We start from the raw sequence: 25,975 nt of genomic DNA on the forward strand, positions 1-25,975 counted from the left end.
CGCAGCATCCACCCAAGGATGATTAGAACACAATAGAAAAGGATTGTTGCGAATATTTTACCCATCATGGGTACTAAATTATTATTCACTGTATTATTAAGATAAAATACTTTGTTCCGATCGTCCTCAGCTGGGAGGGAGGTGGGAAGGCGTGGCTGAATGCGTCAGAAATCCTGGAGAAAGTTAGGAGAAACGCGGAAAGCCTAGCCTGGGGACTCGTCACTGGAGAAGGAGCTATTAGTAAATATACACTTTGTTTTGCAGCTAAATCATTGTTATTGTAAGCAAAGAATATACTGAAGGTAAAGAATCAAACTTAAAGCAAAAGTAAATCAATACATTAAGGTTTGAGCAACATATAAATGAATGTAGGTATAATTGTATGTTTTCTTTGTTTCTCGAGATGCGTGTCAGCCAATGTGTGAAAGTTAACCAGTTTGTCTCCAGGATTGGCAGGAATGTAGTTGTTACACACGAGACTCAGTAGTGGAGCGTCTGGATTTGGTGTGGCGAGCTCAGTGCCTCTACACTCAATATTGTATGGGTTCCACTTGTACGAAATTCCTATAGCTAAAAGTGCAGTTGAAGGCTGTTCCTCTTGCCAGCTCTCCTTTTTTGACAGACTATCATCATTTCATCACACTTCGCCTTAGTATCGCATCAAAACTTATGTTCTGCTGCCATTGTTCATGGTTTCTGCTCTCTTGAACTTCTTAACTGCTTGCTTCCCCTCCCGCAGTGTCACTCCGCAACACTTTCTCCCAACGCTTATCCATATTCTACTGATATCAATAAATGTAACAGAAAACGAGTATCTTCAATCTATCATCCCTTTCACTCTTACTTATTTTCTGTCTTCCTGCGATTTGAAACCCATTCAGAGAAGAAGACACTGAAAACTGAAGATTCTCTCTCTCTCTCTCTCTCTCTCTCTCTCTCTCTCTCTCTCTCTCTCTCTCTCTCTCTCTCTCTCTCTCTCTCTCTCTCTTTCTCTCTCTCTCTCTCTCTCTCTCTCTCTCTGGTGGAGGGGGATGATTGTGAACAACGGCTCTTCAGCAAATTATTTTTGATTAATTTTTGTTGTAACTTTTGACTGGCCTCCTTGCATGTTACAAAGAATGCATCTGCATTATTGATGTGCTTCACTGCTTCATGTTTCCTCATTTCAGTGGTGAAAAAAATAAAAGGGAAGTTAGTGCAATATTCAAATAACTTTAATGGATGATGTTCTATAAAATGTTTTACAAGCATTAAAAAAGATGTTTACCTTAGTACATTTTATCTATCGTATCAAATAAATTCTATACCACAAACATCACTGGCCTTAATACTATGTTCTATAAGTCTATGAATTACGAAAAATCTCACTTAAAATATACGTGCGATCAGCCTCTTCTAAGAGTACAGCATTAAATACTTAAGCATTACACGAGTCAACAGAAGGAGACACTTATTCCTGGTGGTCTTGAATACTTGAAGGCAGTGTTCTTTCCTACCAGGGTGACGAGGACGTTCTCCTTCAAACTGACCATGAGGAAATTTGTAAGAGAGAAGCGCATACATATGTGCTCAGTTCGTGTGCATTCATGGCTCGCGGCGCGCCATGTTCCCTGCTTAACTTAAGGTCTTGCTGATGTGGAGCACGGTTACACCTAGCCTTGGAGCGGTAGTGCCACACACACACACACTTACAGTGGCACGTGTGACTCAACTGCTTTTAGGTGCATGTAGAGGAGAGATTATGCTAAATATTGTATAAAAACAAGGACCTCGAGGAATCCGCGTGAATCTTTGAAATGTAGATATATGAATACAATATTAGCGCACTCCCCGCTCGGACGCCCTTTGGCTTGCTACTTGTACGTTAAATGTCAATTTATTGGCAGTACATGAAGGCGCGTCAACCAGGGAGCACCGGACTTCGTTAACCTTCCCTTGGTTTGCGTCGCGCTCCTAGATTCAGGCTCCTTCAGTTTCTCACACAAACGAATTGTTATGAACTGCTACAGGAAGACTGAAACATTCATTAAAATAGTGAAATATAATGCCACCAATTATATGTACTAGTATGTATTGATTATTTAGCTAAAGTTTACTTGGTCCTGGAATTCTAAGTGCCAATGTTAGGCGGTGTAATGGAGGTAAAAGGTAAAATCGCGGAAGCTGAAGTCTCTATCACTGGCGCGTGTGACTCACTTTTGCAGTTGAATCATGGTAATCATACTGCGCGCTGCAGGTGTACATATATTTTGCGCGAGCAGCAGTCCGTGTCGCGTGGCGTTTTGAGCACACGCCCGTAAGTGAGGCGTGATGATGTGTGCGCTTACGTAGGCGTGAACATAAACTTCACTGACGGGAGGGGGGTTAGTAATCACTTGCCTCGTCCCTCACGCAGCTGAGTAACTCATGAACACTAAGGGAAACTCTTAAAAAGAATTTCCGGTTGTGTTGTATTTACGCTTTCTCCTATTACTTTCTTCCCGGAGAGAGCAAGCCCCAGCCTCTCATACTTATCCTGGGGCACGCTTCCTGGGAGAATACCCGACCGACATCAACTCTGGAAATATGTCCGTGTTTTCAGTGTTAATTCCTTACTGGTGTGCCCGGAGCAGTGGGAGACAACGCTCAGTGCACTGTACGGGCTAAGTACCTTGGCCATCTGACCCACCGTCGACAAGGAGGTCACTGGGTCCAGGCATAGCGCTGGGACACAAATTCCGTCCACCTCAGCATGTCTTTACTGAGAGTGGTGTTGTTTTGCAGTCTGGATTTTCCCTAAAGCTTCACTAGCTCCACCAGCAACCCTTTGGCCGATACTCCAAGGCATCGGAGGGCGGCTTGCATGATTTTAACTATTTGTATTGCGGATGATTACTGAAGGTCCCCGAACGAATGATTTTAGAATGGCAGCTCAAAACCATTTCCAGTGAAATTATATATATGAATGTATTAATTTGTTATTTATTTAAGGGGAAACTGTAGAATGATACCTAATTTACGGAGATTTCTCCCGGAAGGTGTGCCTATTTACTGATGAAAATGGATCTGAAGCAACCTACTTATATTGATAATGATACGAGATTGCCTCGTTGAAATCACAATGCTGTGAATGGAAAAAGAAAGTTGTGGGTGGCGTAAGGCATCGAACCACAGGCAACACCTGAGCCGGAGTGGCTGTACCGTTATGCTATCAAGGAAACCGATGGAACTCGCATGGTGCTTAAAGATTGGGTTTGTTCTAGTTGAGTGAGTGAGTGTGTGTGTGTGTGTGTGTGTTTGTGTGTGTGTGTGTGTGTGTGTGTGTGTGTGTGTGTGTGAACATTGTCCAGATAATTATATTGTAATGAATAATGATGCGTGTAATGAAAAAAAAATATATAAAAGTCAATGTTACAGGCCTAGAGTTCCATCCCTTCTTTTAGTATAATCTCTCTTTCGTATGTATGGTTCCTTCTCCATTCTATATCCTCAATCATGTTGATCAAATTAATTTATAATAACTCCCTTTTTCTCAAAAAAGAAAAAAATGCAGCCTAATAAAGTAAATGAAAGAAAATACAAATCAAAGCGCAAAATACAATGCACGAGTCACTGAAAAACCTTTATCATCATTTTGTTCTTATTTTGGGTAAGAATGACTTTGGAGTTGCTTGCTCTTGCGTTTAGCTGCAGGGCGCACCAAGGTTACGAGGCTAAGGTGGTGGGGAGGGGAGAACTGTGGGAACCACAGGTCTCGCACGTGACATCAGTGGTGTTGCGCCTCGCGGTGACGTGCTGGTACGTCTTGTATGACTTAACTTGTCAAGCGTTGTTGTGCATTATGTAGGGAAAAGATGATAATACTTTCAGACACCGAAAGAATTGTATAAAAATCGAGGGCAACTATTGACAAGAAAGCTTTTCAAACATTCTGAAACTAGAACATATCGATCAGCTCCAAGGGGTGCACAGTGCTGGGTGGATATTCTGTGGAAGGTGAGGTCTCGGTGGTTGTGGTCCAATTATTTGAGGCATCATCAGGTCTGTTCTTTAGGAAGTCCCGACCCCTAACAGCGTTCTCGTTGCAGGGGCGCCACTGGTCATGACCCTCCGACCCCACGTAACACCTGTGTAGGAAGTGATGGTGAATGTAACTTTTCAGACCCGTTCAGAATGGTGACAAAGAGAAAGAGCGCTATTCCAGAATAATCCCAGCATATCAACGATGTCTGAATAACTCTAATGATCACATGAACATTTTCACCACGAATATTTATTTCTCCTTCATGTGAGATTAACATCAATGAAAGGCAATCGTTAAATGAATAAAAAAAATGTCCATCTTTACCGCTGGATAAAAGCACTCACCAGGCCTGAGGATATCCTTCAGAATAACCACATCTCTGATGCGGTCGGCAGCAGAAATCCCACGCCCCAGAATGGTCGGTCTCGCAAAAGTAGTAGCCACCATGCCTGTCCAGTCGGCAGGACTCCCTGTAACAACGTAGCCCAGACACAGTCGACTGTCCCTCACCTTGTTGGTAATGAGTTCCGGAGATGTCTGGCGGGGAAAAGTGTGTTGCCGTATCAGCAGGACCACTGAATCGCAAACAGTGGATTACTGATGACCCATGACGAAGTTATCTCACCTACAAATTAATCCAAGATGAAACTAAATAGGACAGCGTGATGTCAGAAATAAGAAAAATAATAAAAAAAAAAGTCACCGGCTCGCATGTTATTATTTTTTTTTTTTACATCTGGTGATCTCTCTCTCTCTCTCTCTCTCTCTCTCTCTCTCTCTCTCTCTCTCTCTCTCTCTCTCTCTCTCTCTCTCTCTCTCTCTCTCTCTCTCTCTCTCTCTCCTGCCGCCTGGATACTCACCCAGGGCACACTCGCGGTCATAGAGGCGTCGCTCGTAAAGATCCGAATCTCTGTCTTGGACCAGGCTGTACAGGGGCAGGTCGCGGTATTCCATGTCGCTCAGCAGGCAGTTGTGACGCAGCCCGGATGCTGAGTAGTAGCTGCAGGAAAACCAGTGTGACTGATCCTTTATCTCTGACGGATTTATCATTATTATTATTATTATTATTATTATTATTATTATTTTTATTATTATTACTACTAGTATTACTACTGTTATCACAACAACAACAAAAACAACAACAATAACAACGACTAACTACTACTACTACTACTACTACTACTACGAACAAAATCTTAAACTTGTCTACATGCTTCGATGCTTTGCCTTATATATCTAATTTTCTCTGGTCATTTTGGCCAATTTCAGGGCATGCAAAATTCAGACGAGCAATCAACATAATCTAAAAGACGTGATACAAAAATATAATTAGTCAGAGTGAAGCAGCTTTCTTAAGGACTGTGTGTGTGTGTGTGTGTGTGTGTGTGTGTGTGTGGGCGCGAGTGCCGTCAGGTCCACTGGGTCGCCGGCAAAGTAACCCAGCGCAGAGAAAGTTATCCCAGAGCTTCCCGACCTAGATCCGGGTTGAGCCACTGCCCTCCGCGTCACCTCCTTCCTCCCTTAAGAGACGCTCCTCTCCCTCGGTACTCTCCCACGATCCTCCCCATACCCATGCCACGTCACTAACCCTCCCTCTTCCCCCATATCCCATGGCTATACAAGTAATGGGCTAGGTGTTCGCATATATGAGGGATGCTTCACCTGTTACTGAGAGAGTGATATATGTAGGTTGTTATTGCACTGTACTTGTTAAATGAACTGTTAAATAAGAGTATCTGGTTGAAATAATGCGACAAAAAGATAGGATATAAGGAAGGTTAAGGAAGAGTAAGAATTTAGGTGGTGATGTACAGCTGAGAACAATAGGACTATCAATTCAGGTGAGATGAAATGATAAAAGATGTATGGATAGTTGTATTGTTCTATGCTTCCTTTTCTTTTTATTCTTATTATCTTTGTCGTTTTCTTTTATTGTAGATATTGATGTTATTTCTCTTACAAAAGAAAAAAAAGTGAAAATAGAAAAAAAAGAGAGGACTCAGAGAAAAGAAAGAACGAGACGAAAAATAGCGAGGAAAAAAAAAAAAAAAGGAAAACACACGAATCATTTCAACCGGAACAACGAGTCTTATACGTCGCGGTAAGAACAAAACAATTACACGCTTTCCTCTGTTCCTCATTCCGCCTCATCCTCAGGGCGGGGCCGGCCGGTGTTTGGGAGTTGTGATGCCCCCTCACCCCACGACAGGCTGACACCCATCGAGACATCCACATCCAAGGCCACGGTGGGGTCTCTTTCCCTTCTAACGGTGTGTCGACGCTGTACAATATCGGCGAGGACAAGACGCTATTCACTAAAACGCTATTCAGGATCCCTTTATTCTTCCATGGCTTTCCTTTTCAGTCTCTTGCTGCCAAGGCCTAGGTCTATATTATTAAATGATTTGTTATCTCAGGCAGTAAGGCAGGTTCTCATGGGTAAGTTTTGCCTTCAGTGGTACAAAATCTTTGTTAAATTTTCACCAGAGTCACGAATACATCCTCAAACTCCTCAACAGCTTCCACTACAGTCTATTGAAAGTTGACCGATTAAGTCGAATTCAGATCCTAATCCTACCTTGATTTGGCTGATGATGTCCTACATGATTAATGTTCAGTAAACTTAAAATTGTCTCTTAACTGTGGTAAGTTATGAATAGATTATGTTAATGAGATAGTCAAATCGTTTCGTTCCTCGATCCCGCACAGAATTGCTCACGAATACAATTGCCACAGAGAGAGAGATCGAGACGAGACATGCACAGATATTTAATCTTATTCTCAGGTGTTCGTCGAGTGTTTTTGTTCCCTCGGTGTTGAGGTTCAAAATACGCGGCGAGTATCTCAGCGGCCTTGTCCCTGATCTTGATACCTGGCGTTACTTTAGGGCTAACGGAACCTCCCTCGTCTTAACCACAGGAGAGTATGGGACTGAAAATCCTACAGGTATGTAAGCAATTTCCAGGGTGACGAAGTGAACTATGTATATTTATTTATTTTATTTTATTCATATTTTCAATCGACAATGACACTATGAAACTTGTCATTTTAGTAACGGCATGATTTCACTTCAGAAAACTAAGGCCACCGGCCACTAAAATGTTTGAGTTATTCGGCAATTCATTTTTTCTGGCAGTTCTATCTTAAAAGTCATACCTTAAACTTGCGCCACATTACATTTAGCTTGAAAGGTAACCAAATGAATGAAGCCGTTACTGACACACAGTAATTTCATAGTTTACTCCTCGTGAACTAATCGCCTTTATTTTTTAAATGCAAACCGCTCCTACAGTCTCTTACATAAACTTTCATCCTTATCCTCCCGTCTGTCCCTTATCACTAACGAAGTCCCCTTTCAGCTTCCATGCGACTCATCATTTGATCTCTTTCTTCAGACTTAACCCAGCCGTCTCCAGTGTAGCAGAAACTTGAACCTTTACAAAACCTTAATTGATTTTTCCACTGGTTTCCGCGTGGGAAGTTTTATGGTGTCATGAAAAACGTCGACCTCCTACATAAGGGAAAAAAAAATCTACCTTTATGTGAGAGGTGAAAGAATTGGCTAGGTGTGCTGCTAAAAATCACAAATGTGAAACAATTCGGACAATCGGTAAAGTCAATACAATTTTGTTAAGTGTATCTTGTGCTAAGTGTTACTGAAGTGAGGATTAGTTACATTTGGAAGGAAGGCAACCTGCAAATAACATGAGTATCTCTTATCATGCACAGGACGCAGGCAACCCATACTTCCCGCCACAGATAAAGGGAAAGAGGGAATCTACCAACACGAAGCAAGAAAAGGGTCGCTTCTTCCAGGTTAAAGAATTTTTTTCCCTCTGACTTTCTCCTCGCGCGGTTCCTTATGAGAGCAAAAACTGATTTTTCTTGATGCCTCACGTCACAGACTGGAGAAGAGGAGTAGTCTGGGAACAACAGGGGGTGTGAGGGATGACGAAAAAGTGTGTCATGGGAAAGACAGGAACAGTTTAGTACATACTACCCGCAAGTGAGACAATCAGAGAGAGAGAGAGAGAGAGAGAGAGAGAGAGAGAGAGAGAGAAAAAAGAAACACGTTAAGAAAGACAGCACAAAATAAGTTAACTGCAAACTGTTGAAGTCGCCACAATTTTTGCCGCAGCCCCACACGTTTCCAGGCTGTTTCTTTGGATGCAACCTTTTCTGGTCAAGCCTCCACTAACCTGAAGGAGAAAACTTTGCAAATGAATTGCCACGACTGCTCGCAGACCAATTCACACTCCCTGATGTCCCGCGCCATCAGACTTCCTGCTGCTTCTCTCTCACTGATAGCTCTCTGCTTCTCCACCAGCCGGAAGCACTCTGAGGGCAGGGCACGGTGGAATGTGGAGGCATATGAGCGGAAACGGGAACATGTTGCATATATTTAATGGTTGTTGTAGTGAATGAAGGAAAAAATATAATAGCTTCCGATGATATCATATACATACAAAGAAAATAAACCGTCACGTCTTATTACGTGAGATCGATTGTTTTTCTTTGATCAAAGAAAAGCGGAAGGAGTGGAATGCAAACTGGTGGTGTAAATCCTGAAATATTAATTAAATGTCAAATGAACACACAAACACACACACACACACACACAAAGACACACACAGACACACCACACACATATACATCGTGTATGTCAAAGTGCTGGTCGTGAGGGTTAAGTCTTATATTTACTAGAAAGTTGAGCTGAGGCATGCGAGGGATGTGGCACACTGAGGCTTTCATATGCATAAAAAAAAGAAAGTAAGGAATGTCAGCTATGTCCTCAGTGTCCTGTTAAGCGTAGTGACATCAAGAGAGCGGCAATATTATATGGAAAGCTGAGCCACAAAATGTGCACATCGAGAAGCAGAATTCTATAGAAAATATATATTTCGGTATGAAAAAGCAGTTTTAATTTGTCTGTATTACTAATAGCATGACATACACGATTTTTTCTTTATTTCCTTTTTTTTTTTTTTTTATCTATTCATGATATATTTATTCCAGTTCTGAGGTGTCGGGAGGAAAGCCTTGTCTCGTCACTTTCAGATCCGCCTTGACTTAATTGTGATATGGTAGTTTTGCAGCAGAAGTCGAACAAAATAAATTAAAAGAAATATTCTCATGGGTGTCTCCTCTAAAACAGATCGGGTCAGTGATCACCAGGAATTCTTTCAGAAAACAAAGTTTATTCTTATTAAAAATGAATGAAAATAAGAATGCGTAAGTACTCAGCTACATTATTGATGTTACCGTGCAAGGCTTGAGTCTGCAACAATGCTGTAAGTAAAAATTAACACCTATACATGAGGCCTGCATCACCAAAATAAAAAAAAATAAAAAAGATTACACTATTCCTAAGAACACTGACCCGCCTGTGATACACCTCTGCAGGGTACTATATATTGCCGGAGTGAAGTCCGTTCCTGATAAAACAAATGAATATTACATATTGCCGGAGTGAATGAAGCCTGTTATTGATAAAGACTACATATTGCCGGAGTGAATGAAACCTTGAAGTCTGATACTAGAAAACAAAGGAGAACACTTCACCGAGATTGTTAAGTCCACCGTCGCATGAACTTGACGCATTTACATTGACAGAAAACGTCAGAAAACTCACATCTTGGGATACTCTCATATATTTTTAGAACACTTGCTGTTAACCACGTCCTCCGCCTGTTCCTTTCTCGAATTAGCACTTCATGAGTTGGATATATAACATGAATCAATACAAGTAAAGGCGTAATGTAGAGGTTTTATAATGAACCTTTGAACAAGTGTCAGGTGAAAGAGAAAAACAGAATCTTAAGAGAACACCCCTTAAGATAAACAAAGTTCTAAGAGGCTTACCGTCTCGACCACCGCCATAGTTCCCTCCTCCGTAGCCACCACCATGATAACCGCCTTGGTCCCTGCCAAAGTAAAGTCATATGAACAAGATCGCAGTACTGGTAGATGTACTGTAGACGATGGTTGCATGACGGTGATGGACTAAGCATTAATTTTGACTATTTCAGGTTACACGGGTTTTAAAGGTTCTTTCTTATGATTCTAACAAGATTTCTACATGATTAACAGAAGAAACACTCTTGAGAACCCGGCTATTCATTTCTGTACGTTTTGGAAATAGTCGTGATGAGGCAGCAAACCGTGTCTAAACATGGGTGATAGATTAGAGGATGGGTGTCATGAGGAGATAGAGATGCTGAACAGCCTCTCTGTTTTTTTAATAAATTATAAAGTACACTTTACTATAGCATAATATGACATCCTAGAGAGAGAGAGAGAGAGAGAGAGAGAGAGAGAGAGAGAGAGAGAGAGAGAGAGAGAGAGAGAGAGAGAAAGGAAAATTGCTGTTACAAAAGAGTAATCTTAGTTGTTTTTTATTTAGAACAAGTGAGTTTCTGACGCTTGAAAGAGGTGGTGCGATGATTTAGTGAGAGAAAACATTATGTAAAATCACTAAAGGATACTAATTAATAGAAAGTATTAAGCGAAAAGGGTATCGAATTAAAGCTGAACAGTACGGATTAACTTACCTGGAGTGATTTTGGATCCCCTCAACAGTTAGGGATTCAGAGCTAAAGTGAGAAAGAGTGATAATTAAGAATACAATATTGTGCATGCGTAGTACAAGATATTTAAGTTAAACAAGATATTTTCCAAGAAAAGGATACAAAATTACAACTGAAAAGAAAGTAATTACCAAGGAGAAGGCTAATATAGCAAGCGTATATCTAAAACATTGTTTTGGTAAAAGTCTGTTTTAGAAGGTAGATGGATAACATAGCTGTACGTAATATAGTAAGAATAATTAACTGTTATTGTTAATATAGTAAGCAAATATTATCTAATACATTTTGAGCAACAACAACAAAAAGAGTGCATGCTGAGCAACTCTAAGAGTTACTAAGAGAAGAACACTAGACAGCGGAAATAAGTTACTCAATCCTTCCTGTTCATCTTTACTGAGCAGTTATACATCACTGGCTTCTCTACAGTGGTATATTGTCTCTGGCTTACGTATGGCAGTTTTGAGAGTTGTAGTCCTTTTCGTAGAAATCAAAATCTAGGTCATTGTGGAAGTCGAAGTCGCTGCTTCCGTCCTGGTAACTCAGCTGGCAGTTGTTCCTGTACTGGTTGAACCCTTGTGTCTTGAACCTGCCGGCAGACTACAGGATGAGCACCACTCTTGCCTGGCGATACATACCTGTGTTTTCCACATGGTGTTTAAAGTTTTTTTTTTTTTTTTTTCTTAACATAACACACACACACACACCATTACCACCACCAAACTATCCCTGAACAAAACCACAGAATGGTGTGTCAGGAGTTATCACATAATAAATACCACAACTTCCATCTTCCTTCCTCCATCAACCCCCATCCCCCCGCCCCTCCCCCCACCAAAAAAAAAAAAAAAATGCATTGTGGTTCTTATCTCGCATATCTAGAACGGTTACTTTGGGCAAGGAAACCTATTTATGATCCTTTATATAAGGCGGATGCTGACGCCAACACATAGGGATGGTAATGAGGTGCGAGGGGGAAGGAAGTCAGGCGAGAAAACAAAGCGCCCGACCTCGTGACACATTTTTGCAACACACGCTCTGGGCTCAAAAGTAGGTGCGAAAATACTGCAACTTTGCCTGTGCTCAGTGGGTCTTCTGTCCATATTCTTAAACTCTGTTTTCTCATTAGGACTAATTTCTAAGGACACTGGGATAATTAATTATGTGCTTGCCTTATTAACGATGCAGAATCCTTGTCAAACTGTCACTGAAATTATGAGAAGAACCTTCACACGTTTTTCAGTATAGTTCTTTCTTCTTTTCTTTCCTCTTCCAGTTGTCACTGATTATCTCTAAGTGGTAACAATGCCACTCCCTCTACCTCCCTCCCCGGTGTTTAACTATGTAAGAGGCCGTTGTTACTTTTTTTTCCCTGTTTTTCTCATCATCGCCGCTCGTATTATTATTGTTGTTGAAGATGTAATAGCGATAGCAACAGTTATGACACAAGTCGCTGCAAATAGAACCAGCGTAATTATGTTAACAAAATTATTTGGATGCAAGAAAAAATCTAGCTGTAAACAATGAAATATTCAAACTATGTTGTCTGGATGGTGTTTCCACATATTATGAGCATGAGCATTCAAAATTGAATACATATATTTTTTTTACGTTAACATTGTTCAGATGATGCATATGAACATTTTTTTTTACGCAAACAAAACCTTATTTAGCGGCAGTTCTCACCGGTAGTTGAAACCCCTGCAGTACGACTCGCGGTCACACTCCAGCTCGCATTCACGTCTGTTTCGTGTCCTCAGCTCTCTCCTGATAAAGCGACTGTCGATTCTCATGTTCGTTCTCCTCAGGTCGTAGCAGGCTCTTCCTCCTGTGAGAAGGCAGGGATGGCATGAGAGATCATACAAGGGAGGTTATGAAGAAGATTTAGCGGCTACATACATAACCAAGTAGAGGTGAGATGGCTCTGGTCCCTGCGACATTTATCGCATGTACTGAAACAAAAAGTACATAGACATTTGTACCTACGGTCCGAGAAATTTTAGTTTTATTTCCGTTTCCCCATATCTTTATTGAACACCCTTTTCCTAAATATCAACATGTACATCTCATGTTAGTGTACTAAACAAAAAAGCCGAATACTATACGGTTATTTAAACTTGAAGGTATTTTACATTTCTTACTTTTTTTTTTTTTGTGTGGCTTTCAATTTACACATTTATGTAGCTGATGCGGAGCAGGTTATACTTAAATTTTGCCATTCATGCTCAGTACCGAGTAACAGCCCTTATATTGTTGTCACATCTCAAGATGTAATACCAAAGAGAACCCGCATACAAGAGGTTTCTGAAGATACCGGTAATTTGTTTTATTTAATGAATGAACTCGCTTTGTAAAGCAGACATAATCCTTTTACCATGCAAATGAAGAAAAAAGTGTAAATAAAATGGAAATTACCTGTATTCGAGACGAAGTGTTCGCTTTCTGCACCTCCGGGCCAGATCCAGGGCACCCCAGGCCTGGGTGCCCGAGAATGGGTGGCTTCCTCCACCAGAATATGGAAGTAATTAGTGTCGCCGATGGTGTTTCCAGAAGACAACTTTCCACCAACTATATAGTCGCATTGGCCGCGAGCAACAAGGAAAAAAAACCCGAGAACGATACCCTGCGACACGCCAGGACATATTTTCCCTCCCATGGCTACCATAAATTTTCACTTTCACTTTTACATTAGGTGAAATGAGTTCTACTACAACCACTGGAGGCAGGACTAAACAGCAACTTGACTTCATGCATTCCTTAAAGATGTGTTGTGGTATTCACGACAGAATGCTAATCCAAAGCATCAGGCTAAGTTTGAGAGGTTTGAGAACTCCGAGGCACTGCTGCAGATCACCACAAGACTTTCACTTGATAACTTTTTTTTTTTTTCACTATTGTGTCCACTACTTATTGCACCGTATGAATGACGGAAAATAATGTTCCACAAGAAGAATACAAAAGGTGTGCTGGAAATTAACTTCAAGCTATAAAAATTCTGGTTAAGCACTAAAGGCCGCTGACGAGGTGTGAGGCGGTGGGCTGAGCTAGGGACAGAGACGCTCAACTGAGGACAGGGAAACACGCGGACAACATCGCAACCTGGCACAGCCGCAGGTTCGCTCGTCCTGTCTGAGAGTGTCACGTCCCTTGGCCCAACCATTCAATGTCCCGTTGGGAAGATGACGTCACGTCCGCCTGCGCTTGTAAATGAGTTGCAGCACAGTTCCGCTCCCCACTATTGTGGTGCACATACTCTGCCAGCCGGAATAAAAGGAGGCCATAACTAGTCTTCCACTTTCCATTCAGTGCTGCTGTTAATTGTTCCAAAGTCAACATTACAGATTTTGTCCCTTGTTGCGAGACGTACAATTATGGTGTTAGGGACGCTGCCGGGAGACTCCCCGCCACAGCTCGACCTTAAGCACCCTCAACTCTTTCCCTCCTCACTTGTTCGCCACGTTACACCCTCTTCCTCCTTATGCTCACTTAACCAAAGAGTAAAAAAGCAGAAACACGTCAATTATAGTTTTGTCCTTGGATGGAACTTGGCAAATCTGCCTCTTCCGCTCGTGTGTGTACTCGAGCACCACCCAGCCCTTTGCCAGACAATGAAATAACTTAGTGACGTTCTTTCCGCAGCCTGAGGCACCCATACTTACTCTCGTCTACAGTTGTGGTTATTTTCCCATGGTTTCCAACATCATTACCTTGTCGTGCATTTGTAGTTTCAGTCGTTCCTTAACTCGACTTGGGTGACTGCGCTTCGAAACATCAGAATTAATGAATCACTAACTTCAACGGTTTTTTTTTTTTCTTCTTCTTTTCTTCTTCTTCTTTATTTTATCTTTTTTTTTTATTTAAGTCCAGCAGACAAGAAAGTTACGGATTTATCGAAAGCAAGTTACTAGCATTGATTTTTTTTCCTCTATGGTATACTGTCTAACTCCACTGTAGAAATTCAGTTTTCCTAACTGTTTTGTAACTGTATTAATGACTTTTTCTTTTTCCGCAACGCAACGGACGTGAAAGTGCATATTTTATTCAAATTATTCGTCACGCGCACGCTAGAGGTGCGGAGAGTGGCCCGGTCAAGCAAGGACGGCGGGGTGAAAGGGTGTTGACAGTGGTAATTAGGCGACCAGGTGTTATGTCCACGGGGAACTCCCTTGTAGAAAAGTAAGTTCCGTCAGATTGGTCAACAAATCATCGTGGACGGATGCTAGGTCCAATGCATTGTTTCCTTGCGATGCTACAACAGCAGTGCTATTGTTATGTCAGCGGCACCACCCAAGTGACAATAAACGGCACACCACGAGGCGTGTGCTCGCTTGGCATCAGAACAGTTCTTCAGCTGTGTGAACAAAGAAGGCAGATGTCAGGCAATCTGTGATCTTTGTATCATTTCATCTTCCAATACCTGTGCTTTAGGATGATGCTAAGTTAATTATTAGTGCATTTATTTATTTTATTTTATTCATTTATTTATTTATCTACTTTTTTTTCTGATCATTGGACACACGACACTTCTTATGTTCTTAACATGACTCACTCACTCGGCAATTTGATATACACACACAATTTGCACATAATCAGGCAGGTGTTGGTGATAAGTGGGAATACCGACTCAAAACGACGTACAACTCTTCACTTCTTTGCAGAAGGTATACTAATGTAAGCGTGAACCCTGCTGGGTTGTTGCAAGAAAAAGGAAGTATTATTATATTGTTGTCGGTGAACCTTTTTTTGTTCAGGAAGGCAAGGAGAGAAAACGTAAAGGAGAGGAAAGGGGTGACAGAACAAAACATGAAAAACTGTTCTTCGCATAATGAAATCATTACATCCCAAAACACCTCTTCTTGGTGGGAATTCGTTGTTTTATCGTCCTGTTTTACTCAATTATTCTTGGGTCATTCCCACCAGAGTACCGTTTCATCCCTGAGAAGGCTGATGGTTGATGCCACTCTAAATGAAGGCTGCCGCTAAGGTCAAACCGCCTTTGTGCAAGGGGGGTCCGGGACGGGGGAGCGCAGCTTCCTCTATTTACTTAAACAAAATGATGCCTTCCGCCCCAAGGGTGCTGACCCCCAGGACAGGTGGGTCTGGCCATCACAGTCAGAGGGTAAAGTATAATCATCGGCACACCTGTCTCATTCCCTTTACTATCCTAATAATCAGCCGTTCAAATAATGGTTCATATTTTTTTATTACCACAGAGAGTTTATCATTACACTAAAAATGTATAAATAACAATAAACACGGAATAAATATCGATGAGAGAGAACATGTTAAGGAAAACTTTTTCTAGATATGGGGATCTAAGTGCCAAGTTCACTATCAGCATGTTATCCTTCACCTAAAGTACATACATTACAGTGTAATAGGCACTACCTTGCATGAAAAAAATTAGAGACGCGTTAGAGAATCTAACGCCAGTATTAGAAGAATTGTGCAAGAAATGAACAGGACGTTGAACTGATAACAGCCAAGCTTAACTATAAACAGCCGGTTTGTTTTATGCCCATTCAGCTCGTTCAAGGCTTACCTCCCATTGGGTGGGGATTAAAACGTCATTAATTTTGCTTTATATTATTGGCTATGGAAATCTATGACGTATGCCTAGGCACCTCTCGGACAATCCTCAAGTCACTTTTAGCGTCAGTAGCAGCTAGACACTAAGATATTACGGACGCACAACCCGTGTCGCTCGGTCACGAGCTATTCATAGACTTAGACTCTGACCAAGACACAAGAGTCATAATAACTTTGCTTATAATCTTAATCGTGTGAATGAATAGTAAAGAAATGCACTGTTGTTAAGCTGTAAAGACAATTCATTTTTCTAAATAAATCGCAAAACATCAGACGAACTTGGATAACCCACTTGCACAAGGATGTTGTGAGTGATGAATATTGAGAAAGAAAATAGTCGACTCCAGTACCAAGCTACGCCCACTGACACATCGCCGTCACAGTAGAACATACAGAGGAGTCACAACAGGACAAAGGTTACCGTCATCCATAACACGCCACGCTAACATGAGGCGTCTTGGCGGAGTTCCCAAGTTGCAAGGTCACAGTTCCTCCTCCTACTTCCCGTACCTATTGTCTGCCAGATTAATAGGAGGTACAACGCGAAAGGAGATAAGCCCGATTGTACACTGAAAGCCGGTATGTATCGGTTCCGCCACGGATGTAGGCTCAAGGGAGACCAATTGAGAAAGACAAGAAGACTCAAGTCGGAAAACAGGGAAATCAATCTTTGCGTTGGATGTTTGTGGAAGCGTTGTTGCTTCCCGCAGTATTTACGGCTAGGATGGGCAGCCACTACCTCAGAGGCTTTGTCCCTGTATTTGCTCCTTGGTGCTACTTAACTTAAAAGGAAGGTAAACTTTCATCTCTTTAAATACAAAAGAAATGTTAATGAAAATCCTATAATTAAAGAAGCCGTGTCCTTGGCATTTTATGTTCAGACATTATGGTAATTGCAAAGACTTATATTTTGAGTTGTTGGGTGTAACAACTTGGCTGTTATTTGGAAGACTCTTTGTAGCGATGCAAAGAAGCGTAGCTAATTCCTGGCTCCCTCATCCTCACGTGATGCATAGCACTTACAAAGATTCATTATCATCTACCTTCAGGGTCACGGCCGTGTGCTATCCTCGTACGCCTCAAGATTTGCTGCTAACAGTGTTTTAAGTAAAGTGTGTCGGTATCTTTATAGATCTGAAAGAAATTGAGGAGAGAGAGAGAGAGAGAGAGAGAGAGAGAGAGAGAGAGAGAGAGAGAGAGAGAGAGAGAGAGAGAGAGAGAGAGAGACCCCATTATAAAGCATAAAATACATCAATCCTATGAATCGTTTGGCACGTAATATCAACAGAACCAAGGTTTCTCATGGAAAGTAAAATTCACGAGTAGGTAAATAATGCTAACCACAATTTAGAGGAAAATTATTATAGCACTGTGTATAATTAGACACTGCTCCACCTGCTGCGAGGCCAGATGGGATTTTCCTGTACCGGCAATCCTCAGGATATCCTTCGTTGATTGGACACTAAAAAGACACGCCCAAGATGTATGTGGTAACAAGTGACGGTGTTATATTGGGGTAAATGAATGGATTGGTTGTTATGAGACGCCTTAACAGCGGGGTCTTGTGCCACAAGATATTACAGACATTAGATAACAGAAGTTCAGAACCATAAAGTTAGATAAACTTTCGGGATAAACGCTTCGTCAGCCTATTTTTTTTTCTAAGCGTAAATATTGTTAATTAAATGGAGTGGGTATTTTCGCATAAATGCTATGCACGTATTTCAATAAACATCTATATCTACAGAAAAGACAGCTTTCATACAAACGGACGCGTTTTTAGATATCTACATCTAAACATTTTTATTTATTTATTTATTTATTTATTTATGGGCGATAACAAATTCACAAAACAAAAGATAAACTCACCGTAATATATGTTGTTGAGGTCATTGTCACATTCTCGGCTATTGTAGGATCTCTCATAGAAATCGAAATCGAAATCCCTGAAGAAGTCTCTGAAGTTATTGGTGTTAAGGGAGATGGAATCTTCACGGGAGAGAAGGCAGTTTTCATTCTCATGCCTCCGGTTGTTACTGTCAAGAGCATAGCAGAAAATATTGGTAGTCACGGTCATCACAATTTATGGGATAATTTTGAAGTGTGCTGTATGTTACTGTCATTGTGGAGTGTGTCAGCTGAGGGCAACCTGCCATTACAGCCTTTTACACCAGGCTAGTTGCTAACTACAGTAAAATCCCTCTTATCTGGCATTCGAGTATCTGGCAGCTTCAAGTATCCGGCACATTTTCCCCGAGCCTTAAAATCAATAAAAAATCAATGTGTACTCATAAAATCAATTAAAATTCCCGCGCGAGGCATACTTTGCCCCCTCGCCACCAGAGCGCACTGCTTCGCGCCACCCGCGCCCCAGTGCACTGTGTTTACTCAGTGACTCGGTCCCACGTGTGCACTGGTTATCACTTGACGCCTTCATCATGCCTAAAGTTGTAGAAAAGAGGAAGCGAGTTGTGCTTACACTTAAGCAGCTGATCAGATCAGCTGCTGATTAAGATCAGCTGATTTTTGTTATGGTAAGATGCGTGAGTGTAGGGTGGTGATTGTGGACATAATTTCACTTCTATTCAAGTATCTGGCAATATTCAAGTATCCGGCATCTCAGCGGTCCCGTTGATGCCGGATAAGAGGGATTTTACTGTATATATATATATATATATATATATATATATATATATATATATATATATATATATATATATATATATATATATATATATATATATATATATATATATATATATATATATATTGTAACATGAGTTTCTGCGGATATTGCCTGAAGGGAAAATACAAGTTGAAAATTATCTATGCACATATGCATTTTGAGGCGTTCTTTAGCCATGGTGTGAAATTCAAATGTGGCCTGGAGACCGATACAACGGCCGGGCCTGGCGGGTAACCATGTCGGAAAAACACCATGTCCACACACTCCACATTACTTTAAGTTGTGCAATACAATCTGAATGTATTCACTGTCATTGTCCTGGAGGGAACCTACGTGTGTCTGATTGACAATCAGCTGATTTGCTGCTAGCCTCGGTCCTTCCCCTTCCATGCCCGGGTAGGCATGGTACCACGCAGCCTATTATTTTATTTGTTGTTTATTATGTCCATACTATCACTGTGTAATGTTTATTGGTAATCGGTATCGGTCCGTTGCTATCACTCGTCTCATCATGGTATTCTGTAAATCATGACTACATTATTCACATTTTCACCAACGGATATCCAATGATCTAGTCTACACAACCCACCCGGCCGTTGTATCTGTCGCCAGGCCACACTTGAATTTCACACCAAGGCTAAACAACGCGTCAAAATGCCTATGTGCATAGAGCATTTTCGTCTTAAAAATAACCTGTACTTTCACCTCTGGCAATAACCGCAGAAACTCCTGTGACACCATATATATATATATATATATATATATATATATATATATATATATATATATATATATATATATATATATATATATATATATATATATATATATATATATATATATATATCCTGCTCTGTATCAAGAAGACCCATAGAAGATCCAACCTGCAGCACCTAAAATTTTTTCAAGCCTACTCATAAACAGTTACTGCAAGACTAATTTGTTTATTCTATTTTTTTTTTTTTTTTCATGAGAGAGAGAGAGAGAGAGAGAGAGAGAGAGAGAGAGAGAGAGAGAGAGAGAGAGAGAGAGAGAGAGCGCTGTGGAATGTATGATCATAATTCCTGTACATAGCTCCCCGTGCATAACAATATAATTGTGGTCTTTGCTTTGCGTATCAGTTGCGCATTTTAGCTTTTTATTTTTTATTGCATGATTACATATCGGCTAGCAAATTAACGTATCCATTATATAATAATACAATGTTACATGTATAATGAATAGGTTTGTATCCTTATTCATTCAGATCTAAGGCGACAGGTTACCAAACTAACCATAAACTTTAAGATATTTACTGAAGTTAGTTAAAATGAGTTTATTTGGTCCTCACATAAAACACTAATGTACGGTAAGATAAAAAAAAAAAATGAATAAATAAATAAGTAGAACATTGGAATCATATGAAAGAAAAAAAAAATATGAGCAAAAAGCTAGCATGAGGACGCGCAACATGACAGGTATAATTAATTAATATTCTGCAGGGCTGCAAAGACGCCCACCTGTCCCTGTCTTTTGTCAAGCCGGATTTATGATTGAACTGTGCTGTGATGACAAACTAAGGTCTGTGTCCTGAAGTTTCGAAGCAAATACAAATGAGTTTATGACGATGGTGAGAAACGCACGCGAAGGCTATAACAGTATCTATGATAAGAACGAGCAAGTAAAAGAGAGAGAGAGAGAGAGAGAGAGAGAGAGAGAGAGAGAGAGAGAGAGAGAGAGAGAGAGAGTCTATCATCGCATACAGTGACTTACCTGTAAGAGAAGGATTTACAGGCAAAGAAGGCTTGGTCGCACGCCCGCTTACAGTCCTGAAGAGTGTCAGCGATGACGTACCTGTCAACATGGATAGGCGCCAACCTCAAGCCCCGGGCCACTTCCACGTAGCACCCTGAGGTAAAACGCACTTTTCTGGGTTTCATATTTTGCTTTGCATACACAACTAGACATTGGATTTGAAAATATCTTTCGGAAGAGTCTGCATTTTAAGATAAAAGATCCTTTAGTATCACTTTCTAAGCAAACCTGATGTTACATTAAATTGCTGCTCAAGTGTTTTAATAGCCCATGTTGCTTTTGTTCTCAGGAAATGAGGCATTCATTGCTAATAATGTGTATGAAATGTGCCTAAGGAAGTCTTCGCTCAAGTATATCCGTGCTTGAAAGATGAAAATAGCTTCCGATCTTTCTGATATAGCGATCGAAAGCTGCAGAAACTAGTATACTACCTTTGCGAAAGGTAGAAAAAATTTTCCTGACTTTCCCATCCCTTCATTGTTTCTACTGCTATGGTATACCGAGGTTCCATTATCAAACGATTTATAAACATTATTACAGTTCAGATTCTTACGAGTTATTTGCAACAGTTAAGTGGGCATTTCTCACCATGGTCTCTGTAGCGGGAAAGGACATCTCGTGCCTCAGCTAGAACCCCGAACAGCAGGGCAGGGATCCACCACCTCATTTTACGTCGTTTTTTCAGTCACACTTTATGTGCCTGTGCCCTAAGCACGTGGCACGTAGCGCATTCAGAAAATCGCTGGTAAAACTCCCAAAATATGAAATACACGTTTTAGTACAATAACATCGAAACCAGTTGTCACAACACTCGGAGCTGCTGCAGCAGTGAGTATCACCGCTGTGCCGGACGCCCAGTTCCAACAAACGGTCCGTGTTGCATCGAATCTGCAGTATCCTCCCCTCTGGTGACGACAGTTTCATTTGTGTTAATAGTTGCTTCCGGCGGGGGGCGGCCGGAACATCCGGTGCACTGTCACACAGCCATTACACCTGTGTACAACGGGTGGGAGTTCGGTTGTCGTTGCTTTTCAAGGCCTAAATTATCAACTACGTCGGGAAAAGGCAACAACTATGATGGGCAGACGCAAAGAGACATTTAGTCATAGTCATGGAGACGCTGGAATTACGATTGATTAATGTAATCAAAACCACAGAAATGCGGTAATTGTGTTTGGAGTGAAGGCATTTTTTTTTTTTTTTTTTACGAGAAAGTCCGTCTGTATATGGAGAGAGAGAGAGAGAGAGAGAGAGAGAGAGAGAGCACATATCAGTATAATGAAACAGGAAGTAAGTGCACAAGTTGATTGTATCACAGTCACACATTCTTTTTCATTATAAATGAAAAATAAATGTGGCTCTATGTTACATCTAAAACAGAGGTGGAAACGCATTAAAACTCATGATATATTACTCTGCTGGTACAGAGTTGTGTGAAGGGGGAAAGTAGGGAAGTGCGCTTTACAGGGAAATTGGTAATGCTTCATAACGTGTAGCAGATTTCTCGCACGCCATCTGCATGTTCTCGTTTCTTTAAGGGTGTTAGCCTATGTAAAAACATACATATACATTACGTGTTTATTTACTGTGACCTCGAAAATTAATAAACAGTCCATGCATGTCCCTCCGTCTTGCTGCTGAGGCATCATGAAACCGAAGCTGGCGCCCACTCACCTCCATACATACGTATATTCATCGGATTGACAATAATTTCTTACAGCTAAGAGCGAGGCTGAGCTGACGTCAGCTGAAAGGTCCTTCATAGGAGTAAACCAGATAATATACAATTCTGGTCTAATTAATAACATGGTTGAGTGGACGTAATCTGGGGTATCTAATGGAGTATTTCGTGTGCACATACCAATACGAAAGACGCACTGGATTTAATAAAATAATTTTATTATTACGTAAGGTCAGAAAACAATTATACTACATTTAATTTTCGTGATGACAAAAATAGGGAAAGAGAGTGGGTGATGACATTATACTGAGTGTGTAACTGTGTTACTTTGCAGAGAACATTTATGTAACTAATGTGCACCTCAAGGATGACTAGCATTCCTTCAGTAAATAGACTTGTCCTTGGCTCCAATCACAGCAAGGCCTCGTCTATCAAGAAGAACCGAGACGCACGCTTGAGGGCGCACGTAAAGGGAGTGCTGGATTGCCTCGTCACGCCCAAGTTCGTGCAGTATCTTTAGTTAACTTTCCTGTGTTATCTATAGTAGTAGTAGTAGTAGTTGTTGTTGTTGTTGTTGTGTTTGTTGCTGTTGTTGCTGTTGTTGTTGTTGATGCTGCTGCTGCTGCTGCTGCTGCTGCTGCTGCTGCTGCTGCTGCTGCTGCTGCTGCTGCTGCTGCTACTACTACTGCTACTACTACTACTACTACTACTACTATTACTACTACTACTTGACTCTTTTCTTGTTTTTGTTGTCCTTGTTCTTCTTCTACTCTTCTCTTTTTCGCCTCTTCCTCCTCTTCGTCCTTCTTTTTTCTCCTCCTCATCCTTCTCATTTATAATGTACAGTGAGAGAAGGATAGGGCAAAATAGATAAATGAATAAATAAATAAATAAAAATAAATACGCAATTAAATATATAACAAATATTAATGGAAAGAAGAAAGAGTTTTCTCTAAAAATTAGTGATACCCAGTATCAAATTTAGAGGATCTCATTGCTATTTCGGGAAAAAAAATTACCCAAATTGAGATTTTTATTATAAGGAAAGAAAATAGATAAAGATGACCGATTATTTATTCAGTTATGAATCTCAACACTGTCTAACCTCACTCAAGACAGACCTGTTGACCAAGTGATTTGTATCTTAGTTTGGCTGATCTTCTTGTCGATACCCTTCATGCGTAAACAGAGCAAGTGAGGTTGATACAAAAAAGTAGAAAAGTCAAGAAGGGGTAAAGGAAAGAGTTGATAGTAAAATAGATAAATCTTAAGAATGTAAAATAACACTGAAGTCCTGCTTTCTGTTTTGTTCGTTTTGCTAAGACCGATATATATATAGAGAGAGAGAGAGAGAGAGAGAGAGAGAGAGAGAGAGAGAGAGAGAGGTATGAAACACAGAAAGGAAGAAAAAAAAAAAACTAGCAGGCAAGAAAATAATAAGAAAAAAAATATGGTGCGAGAAGCAACGAAGAAGAGGAAAACTTCTATTATGCGGATGTGAAGCTGCGTGAAGGACAAAGGAAACGAGGCACTAACGAGATGGAAGGTGAAGGTGATGATATAATGTAAAAAAACAACATATGGTGCTGGGAAGGGAGGGACTGTGTGTGTGTGTGTGTGTGTGTGTGTGTGTGTGTGTGTGTGTGTGTGTGTGTGTGTCATGCATATTCTATCTGACTGTGCTCTCTTGTAGTTCCTTGTTCTTCCTTCCTCATAGCCCTTCCCACTGCTCCTCCGTGCCTACTAACAGGTGACTATGACGCAGTTAGGCGAGGAATCCACCATACACGTGACCATGAGGGACTGAGTGCGGGGATCCTGGTCCTTGCCCAGCCAGATGCACTTGAACTTGCACCGTCACTTCGGGGCTTGAGCAATAGTGGCTGATGCAACCCAGGTTTCGCCAGCGTGGACCTAAAGCGCACTGTTATCATCGTTTAAAAGAAGAAAAATTATGATAAACAGAGGACAACAGCATAAAAAAAAATAACGTAATATTACGATATCAAACAGGTTACATTGTTTAATACAAGCAAGGTTAAAAGACTAGCTCGCTCTTTAAAACAGCAATAAATAAAGCGATACTACTACTACATCTACTGCTACCATAATAGTGGTAATCAAATAGAGGAGTACTATCAGATGAGCGTTAAATGAGAAATATCTACTCATTGCAGTACGTTTTTAGGTTTGTAGGTTTTATATTACGTACAGCAAATATACTAATAAACACCTAAAACAGAATATCTTCCCCGAGTGCATTTGATAACACACGAATATAATGATGCAAGAATAATCAGAACGATTCTAAGTTCTTTATTATTATTATTATTATTATTATTATTATTATTATTATTATTATTATTATTATTATTATCATTATTATTATTATTATTATTATTATTTTTATTTTCATTATTTATTTTAATTTATTTTTGATACTTACGTTATTTATTATTAGTTTTATTTATTTATTTAATAACAATAATAATAATTATAATAATAATAATGATAATAGCAATAATAATAATAATAATAATAATTATTATTATTATTATTATTATTATTATTATTATTATTATTATTATTATTATTATTATTATTTTACGTTTTTCTCTTGACGGAACAACACTTGTTCACTTCAGGACTGACTGATGCGCAATTTTTTGTGTACTTGTGTTTCCTGGAGGTCGTTTTCCCATGTTGGGATGTCCCACATGCTCACTTGAACGTACCCTGGCTGTAACTCATTAGGAATTCATAGTGTGTCGCATATACCAAACATTTCCTATTCTTATCGCTAAGGCGAATCTTATGAAGACCGACGAACGCATCACCACTAATGGCCTCCCTCGTGCGAACTGGACAAGGATAAAAGAAATTATTCCAGCAGTACTAAACCACATAAAAACTTGACTGATAATGATGATTATGTACATTATACTATTACAATTACTACTACTACTATTACTACCACTACTACTTCCACTACTACTATTGCTACTACTACTACTACTACTACTACTACTACTACTACTACTACTACTACTACTACTACTACTACTACTACTACTGTTATAATAATAATAATAATAATAATAATAATAATAATAATAATAATGTATACCTAGCTGACATCCTTCTTAGAGGGTAACAACCCAGACAAGGAATGAACATGGCGCCGTCTTTCATCGTAAGAATGACAATAAGCAGCACGGGGATTACTAGTCTCTTCGCTCAGTCCTTTTTCGCGGGGGCATTACCAAACACACAGGGAGTACTGCAGCAGCATTCTTCCAACCCAGCCACGAAGTGTGGCCAGGCCGTGTCCCTCCTACCACAGAGAAAGTGATCATAATAACAGCAATAGCAGCAATAACTGATGATGATGATGATGATGATAACAATGATAATAATACTTTATAATAATAATAATAATAATAATAATAATAATAATAATAATAATAATAATGATAATGATAATAATAATAATAATAATAATAATGATGATAATAATAAAAAACAACAGCAACAACAGTAACAGCAGCAATAACAGCAGCAGCAGCAGCAGCAGGAACCATAACAACAACAGCGGCAGCAACACTTCGCATTCATTCAAGTCCCTACCGCAATGGTGT

At 40.2% G+C, this 25,975-nt stretch overlaps 1 protein-coding gene across 3 annotated transcripts; it reads right to left on the reverse strand.

Moving 5' to 3' along the window:
• Nucleotides 1-1,192: 1,192 nt before the first annotated feature.
• Nucleotides 1,193-21,563, reverse strand: LOC135105952 (uncharacterized). Of its 3 annotated transcripts, XM_064014688.1 has the most exons (11): nt 21,245-21,563; nt 20,615-20,750; nt 18,046-18,212; nt 12,274-12,415; nt 11,039-11,176; nt 10,555-10,596; nt 9,866-9,927; nt 8,203-8,341; nt 4,864-5,003; nt 4,348-4,540; nt 1,193-4,106 (listed from the first exon to the last, which is right to left on the reverse strand). In XM_064014688.1, the coding sequence occupies exons 1-11, from the start codon at nt 21,321-21,323 to the stop codon at nt 3,917-3,919; spliced, it is 1,428 nt and encodes a 475-aa protein (XP_063870758.1). In that variant the 5' UTR covers nt 21,324-21,563; the 3' UTR covers nt 1,193-3,916. The 3 variants fall into 3 exon arrangements, with proteins under 3 accessions (XP_063870758.1, XP_063870759.1, XP_063870760.1); XM_064014689.1 differs by lacking the exon at nt 10,555-10,596 and having other exon boundaries at nt 21,245-21,463; XM_064014690.1 differs by lacking the exons at nt 18,046-18,212; nt 20,615-20,750; nt 21,245-21,563 and adding an exon at nt 13,003-13,724.
• Between the last annotated feature and the right edge of the window lie 4,412 nt (nt 21,564-25,975).

This window comes from Scylla paramamosain, chromosome 12 (assembly GCF_035594125.1).
Source record: "Scylla paramamosain isolate STU-SP2022 chromosome 12, ASM3559412v1, whole genome shotgun sequence".
Taxonomy (NCBI): domain Eukaryota; kingdom Metazoa; phylum Arthropoda; class Malacostraca; order Decapoda; family Portunidae; genus Scylla; species Scylla paramamosain.

Coding starts and splice junctions, on each gene's coding strand:
- LOC135105952 (XM_064014688.1), bottom strand. CDS start 21,323: ATGAGGTGGTGGATCCCTGCCCTGCTGTTCGGGGTTCTAGCTGAGGCA. Junction 11,177..12,273: donor TGCAGGGGTTTCAACTACCG/GTGAGAACTGCC, acceptor GTCTGCCGGCAG/GTTCAAGACACAAGGGTTCA. Junction 4,541..4,863: donor TGACCGCGAGTGTGCCCTGG/GTGAGTATCCAG, acceptor TTTCCCCGCCAG/ACATCTCCGGAACTCATTAC.